Source organism: Mobula birostris, chromosome 3 (assembly GCF_030028105.1).
Source record: "Mobula birostris isolate sMobBir1 chromosome 3, sMobBir1.hap1, whole genome shotgun sequence".
NCBI lineage: Eukaryota > Metazoa > Chordata > Chondrichthyes > Myliobatiformes > Myliobatidae > Mobula > Mobula birostris.
Genome location: NC_092372.1, coordinates 66985117 through 67008709, shown reverse-complemented (window position 1 = coordinate 67008709; position 23593 = coordinate 66985117). Strand labels below are relative to the sequence as shown.

Genomic DNA, 23593 nt, shown 5'->3' with positions numbered 1-23593 from the left:
ACCCTTCCTGAAGTCCACAATCAGCTCATTCGTCTTACTGATGTTGAGTGCCAGGTTGTTGCTGCGACACCACTCCACTAGTTGGTATATTTCATTCCTGTATGCCCTCTTGTCACCACCTGAGATTCTACCAACAATGGTTGTATCATCAGGAAATTTATCAATGCTATTTGAGCTATGCCTAGCCACACAGTCATGGGTATATAGAGAGCAGAGCAGCGGGCTAAGCACACACTCCTGAGGTGCGCCAGTGTTCATCGTCAGAGGAGGATATGTTATCACCAATCCGCACAGACTGTGGTCTCCTGGTTAGGAAGTCAAGGATCCAATTGTAGAGGGAGGTACAGAGGCCCAGGTTCTGTAACTTCTCAATCAGGATTGTGGGAATGATGGTATTAATTGCATCTGCCGTTGACCTATTGTGGCAATAGGCAAATTGCAAAGGGTCCAGGCCCTTGGTGAGGCAGGAGTTCACTCTAGTCATGACCAAGTTCTCAAAGCATTTCATCACTGTAGATGTGAATGCTACCGGGCGATAGTCATTAAGGCAGCTCACATTATTCTTGTTATATACTGGTATAATTGTTGCCTTTTTGAAGCAAGTGGGAACTTCTGCCCGTAGCAGTGAGAGGTTTAAAATGTCCTCGAATACTCCCGCTGGTTGGCTGGCACAGGTTTTCAGAGCCTTACCAGGTACTCCATCGGGACCTTCTGCCTGTGAGGGTTGATTCTCTTTAAAACAGCCTAACATCAGCCTCTGAGATGGCGATCACAGGGTCATCAGGTGCAGCAGTGATCTGCACAGCTGTAGTTGTATTCTCCCTTTCAAAGCGGGCATAGAACGTGTGGAAGACTAATTCTACACCTGTGCAAATCCCTACAACATCTGGTGACTCTGCAATCTGCCTTGGAGGCCAACGTTAGAACTTCTTTCAAAAGAGTGAATCATTGCAAGGCGCCAGGCCCTGATGGTGTACCTGGCAGGGCACTGAAAACCTGTGCCAACCAACTGACGGGAGTGTTCAAAGACACCTTCACTCTCTCACTACTACAGTCTGAGGTTCCCATCAACTTCAAAAGGGCAACAATCATACCAGTGCCCAAGAAGAGCAGGGAGAGAGCTGCCTCTACAAGTATCAGCCAGTTGCACTCACATCTCCCGTGATGAAGTGCTTTGAGGATTGCTCATGGCTAGAATCAACTTCTACCTACACAAGGACCCGCGTCTGTTGCAATTTGCCTTTCGTAATAATAAGTTTACGGTGGCTCTTCACGCGACCTTGGATCACCTGGAGAATAGCTGTACTTATGTCAAGCTGCTGTTTATAGACTACGACTCAGTGTTCAACACCATCATACCCTCAGTACTAATCAACAAGCTCCAAAACCTGGGCCCCTGTACTTCCCTCTGCAACTGGATTCTTCACTTCCTCATTGGGTGATCCTAGTCAATGCTGATTGGAAATAACATCTCCTCCTTGCTGACAATCACCACTGGTGCACCTTAAGGCCACGTGCTTCGCTCACTGCTCTACTCTTTCTACACCCACAACTGTGTGGCTAGGCACAGCTCAAACACCATCTTTAAATGTGCCAAAGACACAACTATTATTGGCAGAATTTCAAATGGTGATGAAGAGGCATCCAGGAGTGAGATAGATCAGCTGGTTGAGTGAAGCCTCAACAACAACTTTGCACTCGACATCAGTAAGACCAAGGAATTGATTGTGGATTTCAGGGAAGAGAAGATTGTAATTTATTGTTTTTATTATGTAATACAATGTACTGCTGCCACAAAACAATAAATTTCATGAAATATGCCAGTGATATTAAACCTGATTACAAAATACTTAGCAGATCAAACACTTGAAATATTAACTCTGTTTTGCTTTCCATGGATGCTGCGGGTAGGGGTACGGGCACTAGTACTGGTATGGGTGTGTCTGTGTCAGGCAGCATCTACAAAAACTGAACAAACAGTTGATGTTTCAGGCCATGACCCTTCATCAGGGCTGGAAAGGAAGGGGGAAGCTGTTAGAATAAAAAGGTGGGGGAGGGGAAGGAGGTCAGATGTGATCAGTGAAGCCAGGTTGGTGGGAAAGCTAAAGGGCTAGAAAAAAAGGAATCAGATAGGAGATGAGTGGACCATGGGAGAAAGGGAAGAAGGAGGTCACCGGGGGAGGGGATACCGACAGGTGAGGAGAAGAGGTAAGACGGAGGTGAAAAGAAAAAAAAGTGACCAGAAAGTGAAATTGATATTCATATCATCAGGTTGGAGGCTACCTAGGCAGAATATGAGATGTTGCTCCTCCATCCTGAGTGTGGCCTCATCATGGCAAAAAAGATGGCCATAGAGCAACATGTCTGAACAAGAATGGGGATAAGAATTAAAATGGGTTGGCCAGCAGGAAATTCTGTTTTAGGCGATGGAATGGAGGTGCACAACAAAATGACCCCCCAATTTATGTCGGGTCTTACCAATATGGAGGAGGATGCATTGGTAGCATTTCCTGTAATTTGTTTCCTTTTTTATTTCAGATTTTCAACATCTGCAGTATTTAATTATAGGACTGTCAGTTGTCTGCAGAGATTTGAACATGGCAAACGTAGCAGTAATTTTAACATTCTGTTTTAGGCCATGACTGTTGGTATTTGGAGGCTCAGTCTTTACTTGCAAGGGTCTGGTAATTATTGTTAGCTGGAGAAGACAGACTATCAGCTTCCTATAGCGCCTATAGTAAAGGAGGCGGAGCTGTGTTAAGATGGCGCTAAACAGCATCTCTTTTGCTTGTCTCTTCGGGAACAGCTCTATTTCCATCTTTAATACCTTTATTTTTCCCTTTCAGTGTTCTTTTGAAGACCCCGACCTGGAGTTACACACTGACTTCAGTCCTTTGTGGGAATGGGACCTGTTTTCAGGGTTTTAGGACTAGCTGTTGTTCAGCACGCCAAGGGTTCAGCCTGAGATCTTGGGGACCAGGAGATGGGCAGATCAAGGGTTGGTGTCGTGGCAGGAGACCCATGTGTTGTTGCAGGAGCTGGAAAATCTATTTCTGTGTACCCCAAAAGACCTGGGATATTTGCAATCTTTGGGAACAAAGCTCAGAAAAAGCAATGTAACGAACTTTTAACATTGTAAACCAGCGAGTTGTCTGTTATGTCTCCCCGCTTGCTGGGAAAATGGAGACACCTCTTTCTCCCTTATTCAGGAGAGAGAGATCCTGTGGGATGTCAAATGGCGGGGAAATACGAAGCCTTTGGGGTAACTGCAAGTCTGTGTCTTTGCTATTGATTTGCTCACGGTTGAGTGGTCGGTGGTGGTACCGATGTTTGCTTTTTTTTGCCGGTGGGGGAAGGGTTCACTGCTGCTTACGCACCAGAAGGGACTTGGGGTCCTTATATTAAACTGTTGTTCATTCTTTGGGGGCACTTCTCTGTTTCCATCGATGTTTGCAAAGAAAAAGCATTTCAGGATGTATGTTGTATACATTTCTCTGACATTAAATTGGACCTTTGAATCTTTGATGGGGGAAAGTGACTGGAAGGCTAATGGGAGGGTGGGGCATGCACTGGTTGCACATACAAGTTAAAACAAACAAAAATAATTTCAAGCTACTTTTGAGAAAGATTGCTGATTCAACCACTTAGCAACAGAACATATGGCTAGAGGGTTCAGTGTGTGTGCTCCTCCCTCGATTCAAAATTGCACATGGGATTGTGTCTATGTCTTGGATTTTTATGAGAATGTTAAAAGAATCTGTCCGTGCGAAATAAGTGGACATTCCAGCTGCCCTTGAAGCCACAAGGCAGAGCATCGAAATAAAAGAGGGCGGTAAATGAATCACTGACACTTAGAGATTATTAACACCACCTTTACAGTATATGGAAGATAAATTAGTTACCACAGAGCCCATCTTGAGTGATTGATGGTTGCAGACCTCTTGCTGCACAATTTTCTCATTCCAAACATGTTTGATACTGCTGGTATAACATTCACCAGCACGACAGAAACGTTAATTTATGTGCCCTGGTTAGGAAACCTTACAGTAATCTATACTTTAAAGATGAACTTTCTGATCCCTCACTTTCCTTAGACTGCCTTTACCAAATTTGTCTATTTGACAAATTGATTGGTTTTAAACCATTTTATGGAAGGTAGAAATTCCCACTTGTCAATACAAAATTTGTTTTTCCACTAAAGCTATTTGAAAAGGCATTTTTGTTCTCACGTTTATGCAAGTATTCAAAGTTTTCCATTTTAGTCAATACTAAATGCAGGTCTTTGAATGAACAGTTTAAAGCACAGTTGAAAAGAAGGGTAAATATGGATTTTTGCAATTGATAGTTTAGAAGTAAAAGATGATACAAAGTCTTGGATGCTATGAAGTCGGAAATAAAGTAACCTGAAAGGATCCAGCTAAATGTTCCTGTTTGTCTCTGCTGCTTACCATGCTTGAGGGCTTCCAGTGGGAACCAAAACAGAATAATCGAGTGGAACAGGCCATTCAAACAATGAACCCAGAAAACCTATGGGAAAAGAAAAATCCATGAGAACCATTTACAACAAACCAGTACTGTGAACTCTAACCCTTCTCTTTATCGCAGTTTCAAATTCGCTAAGTGTGTTTTTGTCCCACCACCACTGTGAGGTGTTCTTACTGACAACCACTTTTAATCTTTTAAGTACTTAGATTTCTTTTCCCCTCCCAATTCATTTTGTCCTCAGTAGCATCTTTTGATATGATTGCTACATTTTCTCAGTCTCTGGCAATGGGTACACAAATCCCTCACCAGCAGGCTAGCACTTAAAGATAGAATTTATAATTCCATTTAATAAATACTATTCTGAAAATCAGTACCATCACATCACAAACCCAAGGAACAAAACAAGTGAATAGTATAAGATTCGACTACTCGGGTAGCAAAAAAATATATTTTAATTAAAATTAGTTGATTTCTGATCTAATTTCAATATTGTTGCACTACCATGACTCATAAGCCATGATCGCCATGAATGCTTTATTAACCATCCTAAGAAGGATGTGCCAGAAATTAATGATATATTTAATTAATTCATTCAAATCCCTGCTGTCTTTTTTCTCTAAATTGCTCATATAATAATTTGCTGAGTTAAAGGGAATATACAACAGTTAAAACTACCATTTTTTATTTGGCTCTTTCCAAAAGGAACACAAACATATTCATCCTCCATGATGTAAAGAATGAGTTGATTCAAAATTGTTAACAATACTTATTTATGATTGCATTCTTCTTTATATGCTTCTTCTTTCCTGTCATACTCTTTCCTGATGCCACTCATCCTGGTAAAATACATTCCTTTTGACTGACTTACTAACTAGCCACCTTCTATAATCCAGACTCAGTATAAAGGCAGCTGCTGGGTTAGGACACTCAAGTTATTCTGCCAGCTTCCATGTCATATACTGCCCTGAGACATTCTTAATGCACACGGTCTTGAAATGTTTAAGCTTGGGATCTTATTGATTTATGGGGCATTGCATGAAATATATTAAGTGCAAGACTATTGCCTTTACGGTAGACTTATCTAGTCTAGGTACGTTTCAGATGCTTTGCTGGTTTAACTAAATGAAGCAAATTTGAAATGTAAGGTAACTGTTACATCACACATACAGTTAAAGCATAACTGTATACTGCACATACAGAATTTTGCAGAATGAAATATTTATCAAGTGTGAAGTGTTGAAAAATTCCTCTGAAAGGAAATTCTATGCAAGCAAAGAACATTTAATAAAAATAGAGAACTATTTATTTCTTCACATAAGCAAAAGGCTGAAATGCCACAGTCAAAGAAATTCTCTTGTTAAAGAATGCTGAGATAGACTTGATGATGTCGAACACAGGATCACATACAAATCTCACCAAATGTTAATGCACTACTGGAGTCAGTGTGCAGATTAGTGTAGAACTGTTCCACATTTAAGCCTATAAAATACAACAGGCCCAACCCACTTAATACGGTCAATATACAGTCTCCTCTCTATTAATTACCAGAGGAAGAATTTAATTAATTATGAAGAAAATTTCCATTAAGATTTATCACACAACTTCTCTGTGGTAAATACAAATTAAAGGATTCTTCTTCCACTGTCAACGTCAACACCAGGACCCCCCCTGCCCCCCCGAGTGACTTACAGCTGGTGCATTACTTTTGAAGTGAAGTCTCAGTTTGCACATAGAAAGCAGATTGTGTGTACTCAGCAAGTAGGAAATAAATGAATGCAGGAATGACTAGACTAGTAAACCACAGCTCGAGCTATTGTTTCAGAGACACAAGTTCAAGTTTTTCAATGATAATAGGGGAAAATTAATTTCAGTTAATGAAATAACCTAATTTAATGGGATGAAGAATAAAATGACCATGATTTCACCAGATTTGTTGAAAATTAAATATTGTCAGCTTACTATAAAACTCTAAGGGAAGGAATTAATTGTTGATTCTTGGCCTGGCCTCTATGTGACAGAACTGTGCCATTTCCAGTAATGATGGCACCTATGTACAACGCTCCTTTGGTCAACATCTTCTGGATAGATCATGAAATTGTATATTTCTCATTTTGTCTTTTACGTTTGTTTTTTAGCTTGAATGTGATTTTGGAACTGTTGGAGCCTGTGATTCGCAGTTTGGAGATTATTTGTGTGTTTCAGTGCTCTGTAGTCATCTAGTGCTGGTGAAGCAGCGAGTCTGCAGAAAGACATAGATAGATTAGAAATTTGGGAAAAGAAGTGGCAGATGGAATATAGTTCGGGGAAGTACATGGTCTTGCACTTCGGTCAAAGGAATACAGGTGAAGACTATTTCTATATGGGGAGAAAATTCAAAAATGTGAGATGCATAGGGATTTGGGAGTCCTTGTGCAGAATTTTCTCAAGGTTAACTAGCAAGTTGAGTCAGTGGTAAGGAAGGCAAATGCAATGTTAGTATTCATTTCAAGAGGACTAGAATATAAAAGCAAGGATGTGATGCTGAGGCTTTGTAAGGCATTGGTCAGACTACACTTGGGGTAATAAGAAGCGTTTTGGGTCCCTTATCTAAGAAAGAGTGGGATGGCATTGGGGAGGGTCTAGAGCAGGTTCATGAGAATGATCGCAGGAATGAAAGGATTAATGCATGAGGTGTGTTTGATGGCTCTGGGCCTGTATTCACTGGAGTTCAGAAGAATGAGGAGGGGATCTTATTTGAAAAATTTGAATATTGAAAGGACTACACAGAATGGACATGGACAGGATGTTTCTAATAGTGAGGGTATCTGCGACCAGAGGGCATAGCCTTAGAATAGAGGGATGTCTCTAGAATAGAAATGAGGAGGAATTTCTTTTGTCAGAAGGTGGTGAATCTGCGGAATTCATTGCCACAGACTGCTGTGAAGGCCAAGTCATTGGGTATATTTAAAATGGAGGTTGATATCTTCTTGATTAGTAAGGGTGTTAAAGGTTATGGGGAGATCGCAGGAGAATGGGGTTGAGAGAGATAATGAATCAGCCACAATGGAATGGTGGGGTAGCCACGATAGGCCGAATGGCCGGGTTCTGCTCGTATATCTGATTATCTTGTAAGGCACATCTAGTGAATGTGAGGGAGCTATGTTACGGGTTAGTTATGCAGCAGCTCACAAGCAGGCTTACTAAAACAATCCTTTTAACCAATACCCCAGACTCCATTATAATTCCAGGATACTTTCTGACATTCCAACAGAGCAAGGGGGAAGCAAGCAGAATATTGTTGTAAAGAAAAAGCCCTTGGAAGCCTTGAGATCGACTCTGGACTCCAGATAGTCTCAAATCAGCAGTAAAAACACACCTTCAATTGCTCACTGGGATCCACTGACTCCCTTAGCTGATGAATTAGTGGTGCTCCATGTTGAGCACCTAAAGGAGGAAGCACTGTTGAGGAAACTTCACGGTCCATGCCAAAGAAGGATCATTGCACATTACTGAATGATCTACACATCCTGAAGGACTTACTGTAGCTCAAGCTACAATACTACTTTAGATCCAAATTCCAAAAGCACGAGAATTTTTGGAAAAAAATTGGCCTTTACATCAAGCCAGCAGATAACTAAGTGCAGCATTAAGGGAGGAAGAATAACATGTTACTATCAGTACATTTCCTGTGTTAAATTCTGGGTGGCTGTCATTAACTAGAAACTTAACTAGATCAGCCACAAAGAAAGTCACAGATTGGGTACCCCGTGCGAGTGTTGCGACTCCCCAAAGACATTCCACCACTAACAACACACAATTCAGGAATGTGCTGGCAACCTCTCTGTTTGTTTGGATGGGAGCAGCGCCAACAACACTTGAAGACTGACACCATCCAGGATAAAGGAGCCTGCTTGATTTAACATCAAACATTCACTCCCTTCACAACCTGCACACTATAGCATATGATTGCCAAATGGCACTACAGAAACTTGCTTTCTTTGACAGCACCATCCAAACCTAAAATACTTACCATTCAGGCAGGTACAAGGCAAATGGAACACTCACCAGCTATACCTTCCTGGCCAAAATCCTTTACCTTCCTGATTTGTAAATACCTCATTATTCTGTTACTATCACTGGAGCAAAATTCTGGACCAACAGTAGGAGTACTTTCATCAAAAGGACTACACCTCAGCATCTTCAGGTCAATTATTGATGGCTGAGTGTTGGTTGTTAACATCCATCAATCAAACAAAAAGTAATTTTCAATGCCAATGGTTGAAGTGGGAAGATTATGCTGGATACTGAGGGGACTCTGGTATTTTTCAGGGGATTCTTCTTTGGTCATTTCACTTGATTGATGAAGCTTAAACTTAAGATTTTATTCTTGCAGTTTCAAGAATGCACTTTTTCCTCACAGAATGGATTGCCTGCTCAAATTCCAGACAGCGACATGTCTAATGGGGAGTGAGGTTTAAAGAACTACAAAAAAAAAAAAATTGCAGAAACTGCAGCTTCTAACAGAACATGTCAAGGAGTTAGAGCCGGAAATGCATGAACTTTAGATCATTCGGGACGGTGAAGGGTTGATTGACAGGACACAAAGGGAGGTAGTTACACCTAAGGTGCAGGACGCAGGTAACTGTGTGACCATCAGGAGGAGGAAAGTGTGAAGGCAGCCAGCGCTAAATACCCCTGTGGCCATTCCCCTCAACAAACAGGTATACCGCTTTGGATACCGGAGGACCATTCTTAGGAATCTTCCCTTGTGTTTGAGCCTTGCAGACAAAGTGTCGATTCTCCAATGACTTGGTGCTATCACCTTGGCTTGAGGCAAAATGGTGGAAGGCTGCTCTACTCATTTGGGGTCGTCGAACTAATGGGACAAGGCATTTGGTTTCCGTTTTTTTTTACCTCAGTCAATAGATCAGGATGAAATTAAAGCAATTAAAGAAGAGACCACCTGGCCTGCCTGGAATCCAGTCTCGTGGCCTCCTGGATACAAGCCAGGTTCTTGGACTCCTTTAGTCAGTGACACCATTCTTCCAAAGCAAATTTAACTGCGAGCAGCTCCCCATGCCCAATCTCATAGTTTCTCTCTGTTGGGGATAGCTGCCCGGAGAAGAATGCACATGGTGTAGTTTTACTGTCTGAAGGCGACCGTTGAGACAACACTGCACCCACTCCGATGTCACCTGTACGATGAAGGGAAGATCCAGGTTAGGTGAAATCAAGATGGGAGCTGATGTGAACCATTGTTTGAGCTCCATTTCGGTAGATGAGACAAAAAGGCCAATGGATTTCTTGGTGAAAATTATCAGTGGAATGACCACTGAGCTGAAGTTCCTAATGAACTTCCAGTAAAAGTTGGCAAATCCCAGGAATCGTTGGACCTGTTTCACACTGGATGGAGGTGGTCAATCTCTGACTGCCTGGGTCTTAGTAGGGTCCATCTTAAGATTTCCATTAGAGATGATAAAACACAAAAACGAAACGGTGGTCATATGAAATTCAGATTTCTCCAGCTTGACATGAAGTCCATGGTCTAGAAACCCATTTAAAACGTCCTTGATGTGAGCAACGTGCTCCTCCATATACTCTGAGAAGATTAGACAAAGGCATACTTATGGAGGGTATCCTGGAGCACACTGTTTATAGGGGCCTGAAAAACTGCTGGAGCGTTCGCAAGACCAAAGGGCATAACCGGGTGCTCATAGAGCCCCGGGGGCGTATTGAATGTGGTTTTCCACTTGTCGCTCTCCTCTATGTGGATCAGATCATATGCACTCCACAGGTCTAGCTTTGTGAGTACTCTTGCCCCTTGGACCATCTCAAAGGTCATATTCATGAGGGGATAACAATTCTTGGCAGTTATGCAGATTAACCCTCTATAATCAATGCATGGCTGCAGGCTCTGATCTTTCTTTTGTTTGATGAAAAAGCCTGCCCTGGCTGGAGAGGTGGAGGACTGAATGAAACACATGGCAAGAGCCTCCTTTACATATTCTTCCATTGCGCTTCTCCCTGGGCCTGAGTGCGCATATAGTCAACCCTGTGGAGGACAAGTACCAGACAGTAGGTCTACAAGCACAGTCATAAGGTCATTGCAGTGGAAGAGTTGAGGCTTTTCCCTTGTTGAAGACCTCTTCCAAGTCCTCGTAAGTGGAAGGAACTTTGACTGGTCTGGGTATTTCAAGTTCCTCAGAACATTCCTTCAAGAATGACTCTGAAAGCCTTAAGTGGCTCCTCCCTAGGCTCACTAGACCTTTTTGTTGAACCGAATCAGAGTCTAAATCCTTGTCTATATCCTCCAGTGATGGCAACGAGGTGTCACAGATAGTTCTTGGACCCACAGTAACAGGCTCCAAGGGTCTGCATTTAGGAGTCTTTTTTTTATAGCTGGGACCTGGTGACTGGATCCTTTAGCTGTAAGAGTTCCTGAATGCTTGGGCACTGCCTTGGCCTTCACCCTCTCCCTAATTCCAGTGGCCCCCTCGCAACTAGGTAGGGTCAGGACTCGCACAGTTCCATTGGCCTGGACCAACTTGTCTGGTCTTTGAGGGCAGGACTATGTCTCCAGAAGGCTTCAAGTTACTTCGCACTGAAGTCCGCCCCTTTGTTGGTCATCGGTCTCGGGAGAGTCTGGGGATTTAGGTCCCCATGCTGCAAACATACCCTCTTACAATGACTGGACCAAGCAACGATCCTCCCTTTCTTCCAGTCCACAGATGGGTTGTGCTGGGACAGCCAAAGGTACCCAGGGATCAGGGGTATGAGTGGAGAGTCAATAATGTAGAAACTAATGTCCTCCAGGCTCCACAAAAGCCTTCAGCTCTCTGCGATTCTTACCTCAGGAGGTCTCTTGCCTTTGGCGTGACGCCAGAATCCACAGCATTGGGAGTGGTGGCTGCAACTGCTGTTGTCCTCCCGGCACAGGATGGTCTGAGCAATCCTCCCGTCGGCTGCAGCTTTGGGCATTCGGCCCGCAGGTGACCTTTCTCTGCAGTAATAGCAGCAGCCCTGATTCTGATGCCAGGACCTCTCACTGGTGGACAGCCTTGGGTAACTGATCTGCATGGGCTCGACTGAGTCCTGAACAGCGGACAGGCAAGGTCATAGTCTGAGATAGGGGTGTGGAATGGCGACGCATTGAGGCCAGGCTTGGGCTAGCCCTCTTCGACTTCTTGACACTTATGCTCTGCCAGAAGGTTATCGAGGTAGATGCACTGGTCGATCAGGACCTCTAAGACCCCTGCTGGCTCTCCCAAGGCGAGGGCGTCCTTTAGTTTGTTCCGGAATCCGTGGTGGTACAGAACAGCTAAGGTTTCCCTGTTTCAGCCCCACTCTTGGGCCAAAGTCTGGAAATTGATAGCGTAGTCAGCCGATGACGGACTGAGCTGATGCACCTTCATCAGATGGTCTGAGGCTCTATTTCCTCTGGCGGGATGGTGAAATACCTTTCTCATCGCAGCCATGAGTTCTTCTGAATGGCGCATGTCTCCAACCTTCATTCCCAATGCCCAGGCGAGGACTGTCCTGGTGAGAAGAGAGACATTGAAGGCCACTTTTCCACGCTCCAATGGGATCCGGGATGACTGGAGTTCAGACACCAATGAGCATTGAGTAAGGAAGTCCTGGCACGAACCCGGGTCTCTGGTGAATCTCTCTGACTTGCTGGCTCCGCAGAGAGATCGACAACCTCTATCTTCCTCCCTGCGAAAGTTGACGCACTGTGATGCAGAGGTTGTGCATCTCCAGGCTCTGTCTAGAAATCCTCTTGCTGCGGCTGGCCACAGTGGATGAAAGACTCTGATAACTCGCTGGGCCCATTTTGGCTCAACTGTACTGTGATGAGAAACCTTGACAAGGATGGGTAGGACCCAGGTGCTAGAGTATCCGAGGGTAGGATTGAGATATGGTACGAGATTGAAACAGATGCAAGACAACAACCCAAATTGAGCTTACAATTGAGTACCGAACTGTTCAGGTGCTCCTCAAATACTGAAATCCTGGCACCAAAACATGGCAGCCAATTAGTGAAACAGTCCTGAATCCTTAAAGGGGCTGCACCAGCTACTCATACTCCGGGGAGTTACAACGTCAGAATTCCAGAAGCTGGCGTGGTTGGGTGTGTATCCTAACATTTCAGGGATAGGCACCAGACTGCCAGAACGGATACTGGAGTGATTATGGAGAAAGATGTTGTTAAGGCTACATACAAAGTCAGGAATCAGACGGCTGAGCATAGTGAGAGTAATATTCTGAGTTATGTATATTTCAATGAAGGGAGTATTGTAGGAAAGGCAGATGAGCTTAGAGCATAGAGCAGCATGTGGAATTATGAATTAGCCATTAGTGAGACTTGGTTGCAGGAGGCCCGGACTGGTAGTTCAGTGTTTCGGGGTACCGTTGTTTTAGACATGATAGAGCAGGAGCGATTAAAGGGGGAGGGACGGCATTACGAGTCAGGGAAAACGTCACAGCAGTGTTCAGACAGCAGACTGTAGAGCTTGTCTAGTGAAGCTTCATGAGTAGAACTGAGGAATAAGAAAGGTATGACCACATTAATGAGATTATATCATAGACTACCAAACAGTCTGAAGGATTTAGAGGAAATATTTATAGAGAGATCTTAGATTGCTGCAAGATATACAAGGTTGTGACAGTTAGTCAGATTTTAAACTTTCCATATATTGACAGGGATTCCCATACAGCAAAAGGCTGGATGGGAAAGAGTTTGTCAAAAGTGTTCAAGAAAGTTTACTTGATCAGTACATAGAAATCCCAACCAGAGAGAGTACGATACTAAATCTCCTGTTTGGGAATGTGACACGACAGGTTACAGAATTTTGTGGAGGATAACACTTTGCATCTAGTGATCATAATGCCATTAGTTTCAAGGTAATTATGGAAAGTCCGCAGGTTGATATTTTAAATTGGAGAAAAGCAAATTTTGATCAGAAAGAATCTGGCAAGTGTGGATTGGGACAGGTAGTTTTCTGGCAAAGGTATATTTTGTAAATGGGAGGCCTTCAAAAGTGAAATGTTGAGAGTACAGAGTTTGTATCTTCCTGTCTGAATAAAAGGCAAGGATAACAGGTTTAAGAAGCCTTAGTTTCTGAGAAATATTGAGGCTCAGGTTAAGAAAAAGGAGGTGCATACAAGGTATAGGCTGGCAGGAACAAACGAGGTATTTGAAAAGTATAAGAAATGGAAAAGAACATGAAAGAAAGAAAGCTGGGTGGCTAGAAAAAGGACATGAGGTTGCTCCAGTAGACAAAGTGAAGGAGAATCCTAAGGATTTCTACAGATATATTAAGAGCAAAAGGATAGCAAGGGAGACCTAATTTGGAGTATTGTGTCCAGTTTTGGTCACCTGCCTACAAGAAAGATGTAAATAAGATTGAAAAAATGCAGAGAGAGTTTACAAGGATGTTGCTGGAACAGAGGACCTGAGCTATAGGGAAATGTTGAATAGGTTAGGACTATTCCCCAGAACATAGAAGATTGAGGGGAGATTTGAAAGAGGTATACAGAATTATGAAGGGTATATATAGGGTAAATGCAAGCAGGCTTTTTTCACTGAGGTTGGCTGAGACTCAACTAAGGCCATGGATTAAGGGTGAAAGGTGAAATAACTCAGGGGAATATGAAGGAAAACTTCTTCACTCAGAGGGTGGTGAGAGTGTGGAATGAGCTCTCAGTGCAATGGTAGATGCAGGTTTGATATCAATGCATAAGAAAATATTGGATAGGTACTGGATGGGAAGGATATGGAGGGCTATGAAGGGTGCAGGTTGATGGGATCAGGCAGATTAATGGTTTGGCATGGGCTAGGTGGGCCGAAAGGCCTGTTTCTGTGCTGCAGAGTTCTATGACTATGTTAGAACTCCACTATTGGAATATGCCTGCTACTAATCTCGGGGTTTATGGATGAAGTTTTGTTTTATAGTTCAGATTAGGGCGTTATTGTCATTGCTCGGGACAACAAAATTGTAGTATTACTCAATTTAGTGTAAAACAGAATACTGGCAATTCAATGACTAAAAACACAATAACTACTTTTAAAATAACATCTTGAGTTATTTAGAATGACATCCAAGTTACAACTGAATTAAAATACAGCACTATGTTACAGCCTCCAAATAAGTACTCAATACAGCATGCAAAAAGACATTTACTGCCACTGTGTTTATATCACTTATATCTTGGCACATCATTTGTCCACACTGCAACTGAACAAATGGGAACTTAAAAAAAAAATTGTTACAGTGAGTCCCGAAGTGGTCTGTTCCACACTGACACAAAATAGCAATAAAGATTTTGTAGTAGTGTTGCATGTAGAAAAGTGAGTATTGCCATCTAAAACATCTCTTTTATGTAACAAAAATCACCAAATCAGTATGAAAAATCATCAATAAAATCACATGGTTTTTGCTCATTTTATTCAATAGTAGATTTGCATTGTTCTGAATAAACCTTAAGACGGGAGCAGAATTAGACTCTCAAATCCCTCTGCACCTTTGATTTCTGTATTTTCTCCCCATTTAGAAAATAGTCTAAGCCTTTATTCCTCCTACCAAAGTGCATGGTCATACACTTCTCAACATTGTATTCCATCTGCCACTTCTTTGTCCATTCACCAAATCCATGCAAGTTTTTCTGCAGACTTCCTACATCTTCAATACTTACCCACCCCTCCACATATTTGGCCACAAGCCATCAAATCTGTCATCCAAATCATTGACATATAATGTGAAAAGAAGTGGTCCCAACATCGATCCCTGCAGAACACCATTAGACACAGGCAATCAACCAGAAAAGGCCCCCTTTATTCCCACTCTTTGCGTCTTGCCATCAACCAATTTATCAGGTTATGAAATCAGAGTCACACAGCAAAGAAACAAGTTCTTTGGCCTGCCACGTCACTGTGGACCATTAAATTCCCATCTCAGAACCTGGCCCATGGCCGTCCACACCTTGTTGATACAACGGCTCGTCTCATACTTCAATGTTGTGAGAGTAGCTGCCTACACCCCAATCAGTCAGTGCATTCCAGACTGGAAACATCCACTAAATGAAAATAAAATTCCTCAGATACTTCTAACCCTCATGCTCTTCACTTTAAACGATGCTGTCTAGCCTTGGACACTGTTTTTGGGAAAAGCTTCATTATCCATCTCTCAGTTTTGCATATCGGCATTATATCCGCTGTCAGTCTCTGCCCCTCTAGGGAAAACAAACACAGCATATCCAGTCTCTTCCTCATAACTGAAGCGTTTCATCTCAAGTAACATCCTGGCAAATTTCCTCTGCACTTGCTCTAATACATTCACATTTCTTCTATTGTATAGCATTCAGAATGACACAAATAATGCCAAGTGTAGCTGAACCAAAGTTTTATAAAGTTGTACCATGACGTCCAGGCACTTGTTTTCCATGCCACTGCTCTTGGTCAGAATCCTGTCTTGCCTTCTTCATTACCTCATCTCCTGATGTTCCACCCTTCGGGATCTGTGGACTTGTAGATCTAGGTCCCTTGATTTCTTGCTGTTCCCTTGAACCTTACTAAGTATGACCTACCCTTATTACATTTGCAGTTGGTTTGTTTCACAAGGAATGTTTAAACATGTTGATCTTTCCTCAATGGAGTTTAGAAAATGAGAGGTTCTATTTTTGAGAGGCTGATCATGAAGCATATTAACTACTGGCCGAGGAATGACTAGCATCCGTTCCAATTTGCACACTGTCACAACAGGTTAACAGTAGTTGCCATTTCATTAACTCTTCACTCAGCTCTGGAACATCTAGACAGCGAAGATGTATATACCAAGATGCTCCTCATTGACTACAGCTCAGCATTCAAAACTATCATCTCCTCAAAACAAATCAGTAAGCTCCAAGACCTAGGTTAGAACATCCTTATGCAATCGGAACCTCAATTTTCTCACTTTCAGACCCAGTCAGTAGGGACTGGCAAGAACATCACATTTAGTCTCAGCACAGACATCCCATAAGGTTGCATGCTTAGATCTCTGCTCTACTCACTTTATACTTATGTCTCTGAGGACAAGTATAGCTCCCATGTTAACACCAATGTTTGTTAGTCAAATCAAAGGTGGTGATGAATTGACATATTGGAGTGAGACTGAAAACCTAGTTGAATGGTGCTACAACAACTACATCTCACTCGACATCCGTAAAACCAAAGAGCTGATTATTGGTGGAGAGGGTCTGTAAATTCCTTGGCATTTAAATAACTTTAAATTCCTTGGCATTATCACTTCAGAGGCTCTGTCCTTGGATCAGCATGCAGCTTCATTTCAAAGAAGGCAAGGCAACACCTCTACTTTCTTAGAAGTTTGCTAAGATTCAGCATCTAAAACTCTGACAAACTTCTAGAGATGTGCAGGGAAGAGACTGGTTGCATCATGGCCTGGTACAGAAATACCAATGCCCAAGAATGGTAAAGCTTACAAAAAGTGGTGGATACAGCCTAGTCCTTCACAAGAAAAGCCCTCCCCGCCATCCAGAGCCATGCTCTCTTCTCACTGATGTAATTGGGAAGGAGATACAGGAACTGTAGGTCCCACACCACCAAGTTCAAGGATAGTTATTACTCTTCAACCATCAGGCTCCTGAACCAGCATGGACAACTTCACTCACCTCAACACTGAACTGATTCTAAAGCTATGGTCTCACTTTCAATGACCCCACAACTCATGTACTCAGCATTATTTATTTATTATTTGTTTTTGTATTTGCACAGTTACTCTTTTGCACATTGGTTGTTTGTCAGTCTCTGTATAGTTTATCATTGATTCAGTTATCTTACTCTGCTGTGAATGTCTGTCACAATATGAATCTTAGGGTAGTATATGTCAACACATACACACTTTGATAATAAATTTACTTTAAAATTTGAAATGCATAAGCTTGAAAAGGATTGACAAAGTAGGTACAGGGACAACTCTTCTAATGCTGGGCATTGCAGAACAAGAGGCCACAGTTTCAGAGCAAGGGGTTGCCTATTTAAAACAGAAATGAGGAGAAATTTCTTCCATGACAGAGGCTGAATCAATAAATATATTGAAGGCCAGGGGTTATAGGGTATAGGGAGGAGAGCAGAGCTGCAGACAAGAGCAGAACCACTACAATGTTGTTGAATGATAAAAAGACTTTGGGTCTTTATGCCTTTGTTGCTTTTTTAAATGCTATTTTTTTTTATTTTGGGATATCGTTGCAAAGGAATAAATGAAAAGTCTAGAATGGAGAGGTAAAGGATTAAATGGCGAAAATTAGTGAGATGGAGCTTCCTCTTGCTATGCAGCCTTACGCCTGGCTGCTGCAATGGATTGCTGCTGCCTTTGTCAGTGTTGCCTGTCTGCAAAAGGGTATTGCTTGCAAATCAAGGTGACTAAGCTAGTGAGGTTAAAGACAATGTACCGATGGGACCCATTAAATCAGACCCATTCTCAACTTGCTGCAACACACATCAAAGTTGCTGGTGAACGCAGCAGGCCAGGCAGCATCTCTAGGAAGAGGTACAGTCGACGTTTCAGGCCGAAACCCTTCGTCAGGACAAACTGAAGGAAGAGCTAGTAAGAGATTTGAAAGTGGGAGGGGGAGGGGGAGATCCAAAATGATAAGAGAAGACAGGAGGGGGAGGGATGGAGCCAAGAGCTGGACAGGTGATTGGCAAAAGGGATATGAGAGGATCATGGGACAGGAGGCCCAGGGAGAAGGAAAAGGGGGAGGGGGGGAAACCCAGAGGATGGGCAAGGGGTATAGGCAGAGGGACAGAGGGAGAAAAAGGAGAGTGAGAGAAAGAATGTGTGTATATAAATAAATAACAGATGGGGTACAAGGGGGAGGTGGGGCATTAGCGGAAGTTAGAGAAGTCAATGTTCATGCCATCAGGTTGGAGGCTACCCAGACGGAATACAAGGTGTTGTTCCTCCAACCTGAGTGTGGCTTCATCTTTACAGTAGAGGAGGCCGTGGATAGACATGTCAGAATGGGAGTGGGATGTGGAATTAAAATGTGTGGCCACTGGGAGATCCTGCTTTCTCTGGCAGACAGAGCGTAGGTGTTCAGCAAAACGGCCTCCCAGTCTGCATCGGGTCTCGCCAATAACTCCCTTGTCCATTCATCCCCCCCATCCCTCCCCACTGATCTCCCTCCTGGCACTTATCCTTGTAAGCGGAAAAAGTGCTACACATGCCCTTACACTTCCTCCCTTACCACCATTCAGGACCCCAGACAGTCCTTACAGGTGAGGCAACACTTCACCTGTGAGTCAGCTGGGGTGATATACTGCGTCTGGTGCTCCCGATGCAGCCTTCTATATATTGGCGAGACCTGACGCAGACTGGGAGACCGTTTTGCTGAACACTTACTAGACAACCAAAGAGCTAGCTTGATTCCACAACTCTCAAAGCTACACTCATCTTTAACAACAACTTATAAAGCAGAGATTTTACAGAGAAGAAACTCTGCTCCCACAGAGTCACCTGACCTGCAATGACATCTCACTGTTGAGCTAATGCTACTGTCCACACCCACTAAATACACTACCTTTACCTCACATTCTGAAAAGCACACACTTGTTACTGTTGAGCTAAAAGCATACTCTGGGATAGTCACCTTACCTTTAAACAAACAAATAATTGGCTTGTGACAATAGGGGAGAATTTGCTGTTCAGGAGAATACCATTATTATTTATATCTACCTGATAGGGTAAAGGGGTTTCAGTTTTATATAGTATTCTCAGGATAGAAATACTAATAAGGTAGAACTCTGTTTTGCATTTTCATTTGAGATTCTACTCATTTATAGTGGAGTTTGTACTCACTATTTTGTAAAACTAAAGTCTGTGTTACTGACTCAATATTATGGATATGCATATTCATGTAAACTAACATGACAAGTACTGTAACTAAGACTACTCTAGTTTTATGAAATCACATTTAAGGGGGTGTGATTACATTATCCAGGTTACTGCAGTGGGAGTCTCTGCTTACATGAAATGTATCTCCCAAAACTGTGACACTGCTGTGTGCTGTTTGAATTATAAATTCAGGAAACTCCTATGCTTCATTGAATCACATTGCCGTTTGTTTCACTGAATGTTGTTTTACACCTGATTTATGTTTTACGTTCCTTTTAAATTTGTCAGAGAGCCGAGGCAAACGTAAATACCTTTTTCATGATTCACGACTATTCACTCTCGTGCACTGTTCATACTAGATTAATGCAACAGCTGCAAAATGTGATATGGGACACTAATGATCCTTATCGAGACAATAACCTTTTGACTCAACTGCACTTATTTTAAAAGCAGAGTCACAGGGTCAAAGAAAACTACAGACCCTTCAGCCCATCTAGTCTGCATCGAACTATTTAAACTGTGTAGTCCCATTGACCTGCACCTAAGACCATACCCCTCCCATGTCTGTACCTATCCAAATGTCTCTTAAACATTGAAATCAAAATTGTATCCACCACCTATGCTAGGCAGTTCAATCCACAATCTCTCCAGGCTCTGAGCCACGAGGTTCCCCCTCATGTTCCCCTTAAACATTTCACCCTTAACCATGACCATGAGTTGTAGTCTCAATCAACCTCAGTGGGAAAAGCATGCCTGCATTTACCCTAACTATACATCTCAATTTTGTATATTTCAATCAAATCTCCTCTTAATCTTCTATATTCTAGGGACTACAGTTCTAACCTATTCAACCTTTCCTTACAACTCAGGTCCTCCAGTCCTTCTACATTATCTCGATACTCTCTCAATCTTGATTACATCTTTCCTGTAGATAGGGACCAAAACTGCACACAATACTCCAAATTAGGCCTCCATAAGACTATAAGACACAAGCAGAATTAGGCCATTCAGCCGACTGAATCTGCTCAGCCATTCCATCATGGGTGATCCCAGATCCCACATCCCACTCAACCCCATACACCTGCCTTCTCGCCATATCCTTTGATGCCCTGACCAATCAGGAAACTATCAACTTCTGTCTTAAATATACCCACGGACTTGGCCTTCACCTGTCTGTGGCAGAGCATTCCAGAGATTCACCACTTTCTGGCTAAAAAAAATTCCTTCTTACCTCTGTTCTAAAAGATTGCCCCTCAATATTGAGGCCAAGCCCTCTAGTTCTGGACACTCCCACCATAGGAAACATCATCTCCACTTTCACCTTATCTAGTCCTTTTTGACATTTGGTAGATTTCACTGAGAACCCCCCCCCCCTCCCCCATTCTCTTAAATTCCAGTGAGTACAGGTCCAGAACTGCCAAACGCTCCTCATATGTTAATTCCTTCATTCCCGGAATCATCCTTGTGAACCTCCTCTGGACTCTCTCCAATGACAACACATCCATTCTGAGATATGGGTCCCAAAACTGTTGCTAATACTCCAAGTGTGGTCTGATCAGTGCCTTATAAAACCTCAGCATTATCTTATTGCTTTAATATTCTATTCCCCTTGAAATAAATGCCAACATTATATTAGCCTTGTTTACCACAGATTCAAACTGTAAATTAACCTGGGGAGTCTTGCATCAGGGCTCCAAAGTCCCTCTGCACCTCTGATGTTTGAGTTTTCTCCCCATTTAGTTAACAGTCAGCACTATTGTTCCTTTTACCAAAATGCATTATCATACATTTCCCAACACTGTATTCCATCTGCCACTTTTTGCCCATTCTTCCAATTTGTCTAAGTCCTGCTGCAATCGCATTGCTTCCTCAGCACTAACCACCCCTCTACCTATTTTATCATCTGCAAACTTTGCCACAAAGCCATCAATTCCATTATCCAAATCATTGACAATGTGAAAAGTAGTGGTCCTGATATTGATCCCTTGAGGAACACCACTAGTCACTGGCAGCCAGCCAGAAGAGGACCATTTTATTCCCATTCACAGCCTCCTGTCTGTCAGCCATTTCTCTATCCAGTTTCCTTCTTGTAACTCCAAATGATTTTATCTTGTTATGCAGCCTCATGTGCAGCACCTTATCAAATGCCTTCTGAAAATCCAAGTAAATGGCATCCACTGCCTCTCTTTTGTCTACCCTGCTTGTTACTTCCTCGAAGAACTCTAATAGATTTTTTCAGCAAGATTTCCCTTTACAGAAACCATCTTTACCTTGACTTATTTTATCATTAGTCTCCAAGTACCCCGAAATCTCATCCTTAATAATAGTCTCCAACACCTTTCCAACTACTGAGGTTTGGCTATTTGACCTATAATTTCCTTTCTTTTGTCTTCCTTCATTCTTAAAGAACGGAGAGACATTTGCAATTTTCCATTCCTCCAGGACCATGCCAGAATCAAGTTATTCTTGAAAGATCATGACCAATGAATCCGTTATCTTTTCAGCAACCTCTCTCAGGACTCTGGGATATGGTCCATCTGGTCCAGGTGACTCATCCACCTTAAGGCCTTTGAGTTTCCCTCGCATTTTTTCCTTTGTAATAGCAATGGCATTCACTCCTGCTCCCTGACACTCACGGACCTCTGGCACACTGCTAGTGTCTTCCACAGTAAAGATTGATACAAAGTACTCAATAAGTTCATATGCCATTTCTTTGTCCTCCATTAATACCTCACCAGCATCATTTTCCAATGGTCCAATAATCAACTCTCACCTCTCTTTTTCCCTTTATATAACTTAAAAAATTTTTAGTATCCTGCTTTATATTATTGGCCAGTTTGCCCTCAAATTTCATCTTTTCCCTTCTTATGGCTTTCTTTAGTTGCCTTTTGTTGGATTTTAAAAGCTTCCCAATCATCCAACTTCCCATTCACCTTTGTCTTGATATACCCTTTCCTTGGCTTTCATGCAATCCTCAACCTCCCTTATCAGCCACAATTGCCCCCACCCCTGCCATTTGAGAACTACGTCTGTAGGACATATCTAATCCTATGCCTTGTGAACTATTCCCAGAAGCTTCAGCCATCTCTGCTCTGCCATCATTCCCCAGCATCCTCCTCCAATCCACCTGGACAAGTTCCTCTCTCATGCCTCTGTAATTCCCTTTATTCCATTGTGATACTGATACATCTTACTTGTGCTTCTACTTCTCCATCGCAGTATGAATTCAATCATATTATGATCATTGACTCCTGTTGGTTCCTTTATGTTAAGATTTGGGTTATTACACAACACCCAACCTAAGATAGCCTTTCCCCGAATAGGCTCAAGCACGAGCTGCTCTAAAAAGCCATCTCGTAGCCATTCAAAAAACTCCCCCTCTCGTGATGTGGCACCAGCATGATTTTCCCAATCTCCCTGCATATTGAAGTCCCCCATTACAATTATGACATTACCCATATTACATGCCTTTTCCAGCTCCCTTTGCAATCTCAACCCACATCTTGACTCTATTTGGAGGCTGAAATATGATTCCCATCATGGTATTTTCACCCTTGCAGTTTCATAATTCCACCCATGAAGTTTCGTTATTCTCTGACCCTATACACTTCTGTCTAAAGATGTAAATCCATATCTTACCAACAAAGCCACACCACCACCTATGCCTTCCTGGTTGTCCTTTCAATACAAAGAATATCCTTTGATGTTAAGTTCCCAACTATGGCTTTCTTTCAGCTATGACTCAGTGATGCCCACAATGTCATAACGACTAACCTAATTGTTCCACGAGGTCATCCACCTTATTTAAATACACATTTAAATATAGTATCTTCAGTCCTGCAATACTCACCCTTTTGAATTTTGCCTCTGTGGTACAATTTAACTCTTTGCTCTGTCTGCATTTGTATCCAATCATTGATTTGTCCTTCCTTACATTTGTGTTACATCCATCATCTAATTGCAAACCTACTGGCTCATCCTCAGCTCTATCATACTGGTTCCCATCTCCTTGCTATATTAGATTAAACCACTCCCAGCAGCTCCAGTAAACCTGCCCACAAGAATATTAGCCCCCAAGCACAAGCAGCAATCCCGAGATTACCATTCTTGAAGTTCTGCTTCTCAGCTTCCTTCATTGGTACCAATATGTACCACATCTTCTGGCTGCTCACACTCCCTTTTCAGGAAAATGTGGACCTTCCCAATGTCTTATATAATTTCAACATAATGTCCCAACT

General features: G+C 42.5%; 1 protein-coding gene across 5 annotated transcripts in view; it reads right to left on the bottom strand.

The window, feature by feature from the left end:
- atp8a1 (ATPase phospholipid transporting 8A1) overlaps nucleotides 1–23593 on the bottom strand; it is a 363676-nt gene that overhangs the window by 53029 nt on the left and 287054 nt on the right. For all 5 annotated transcript variants that reach the window (XM_072252785.1, XM_072252787.1, XM_072252786.1 and 2 more), the window contains one exon: nucleotides 4449–4527. In XM_072252785.1, the coding sequence (XP_072108886.1) occupies nucleotides 4449–4527 (79 nt within the window). The remainder of the gene's footprint in view (nucleotides 1–4448; nucleotides 4528–23593) is intronic.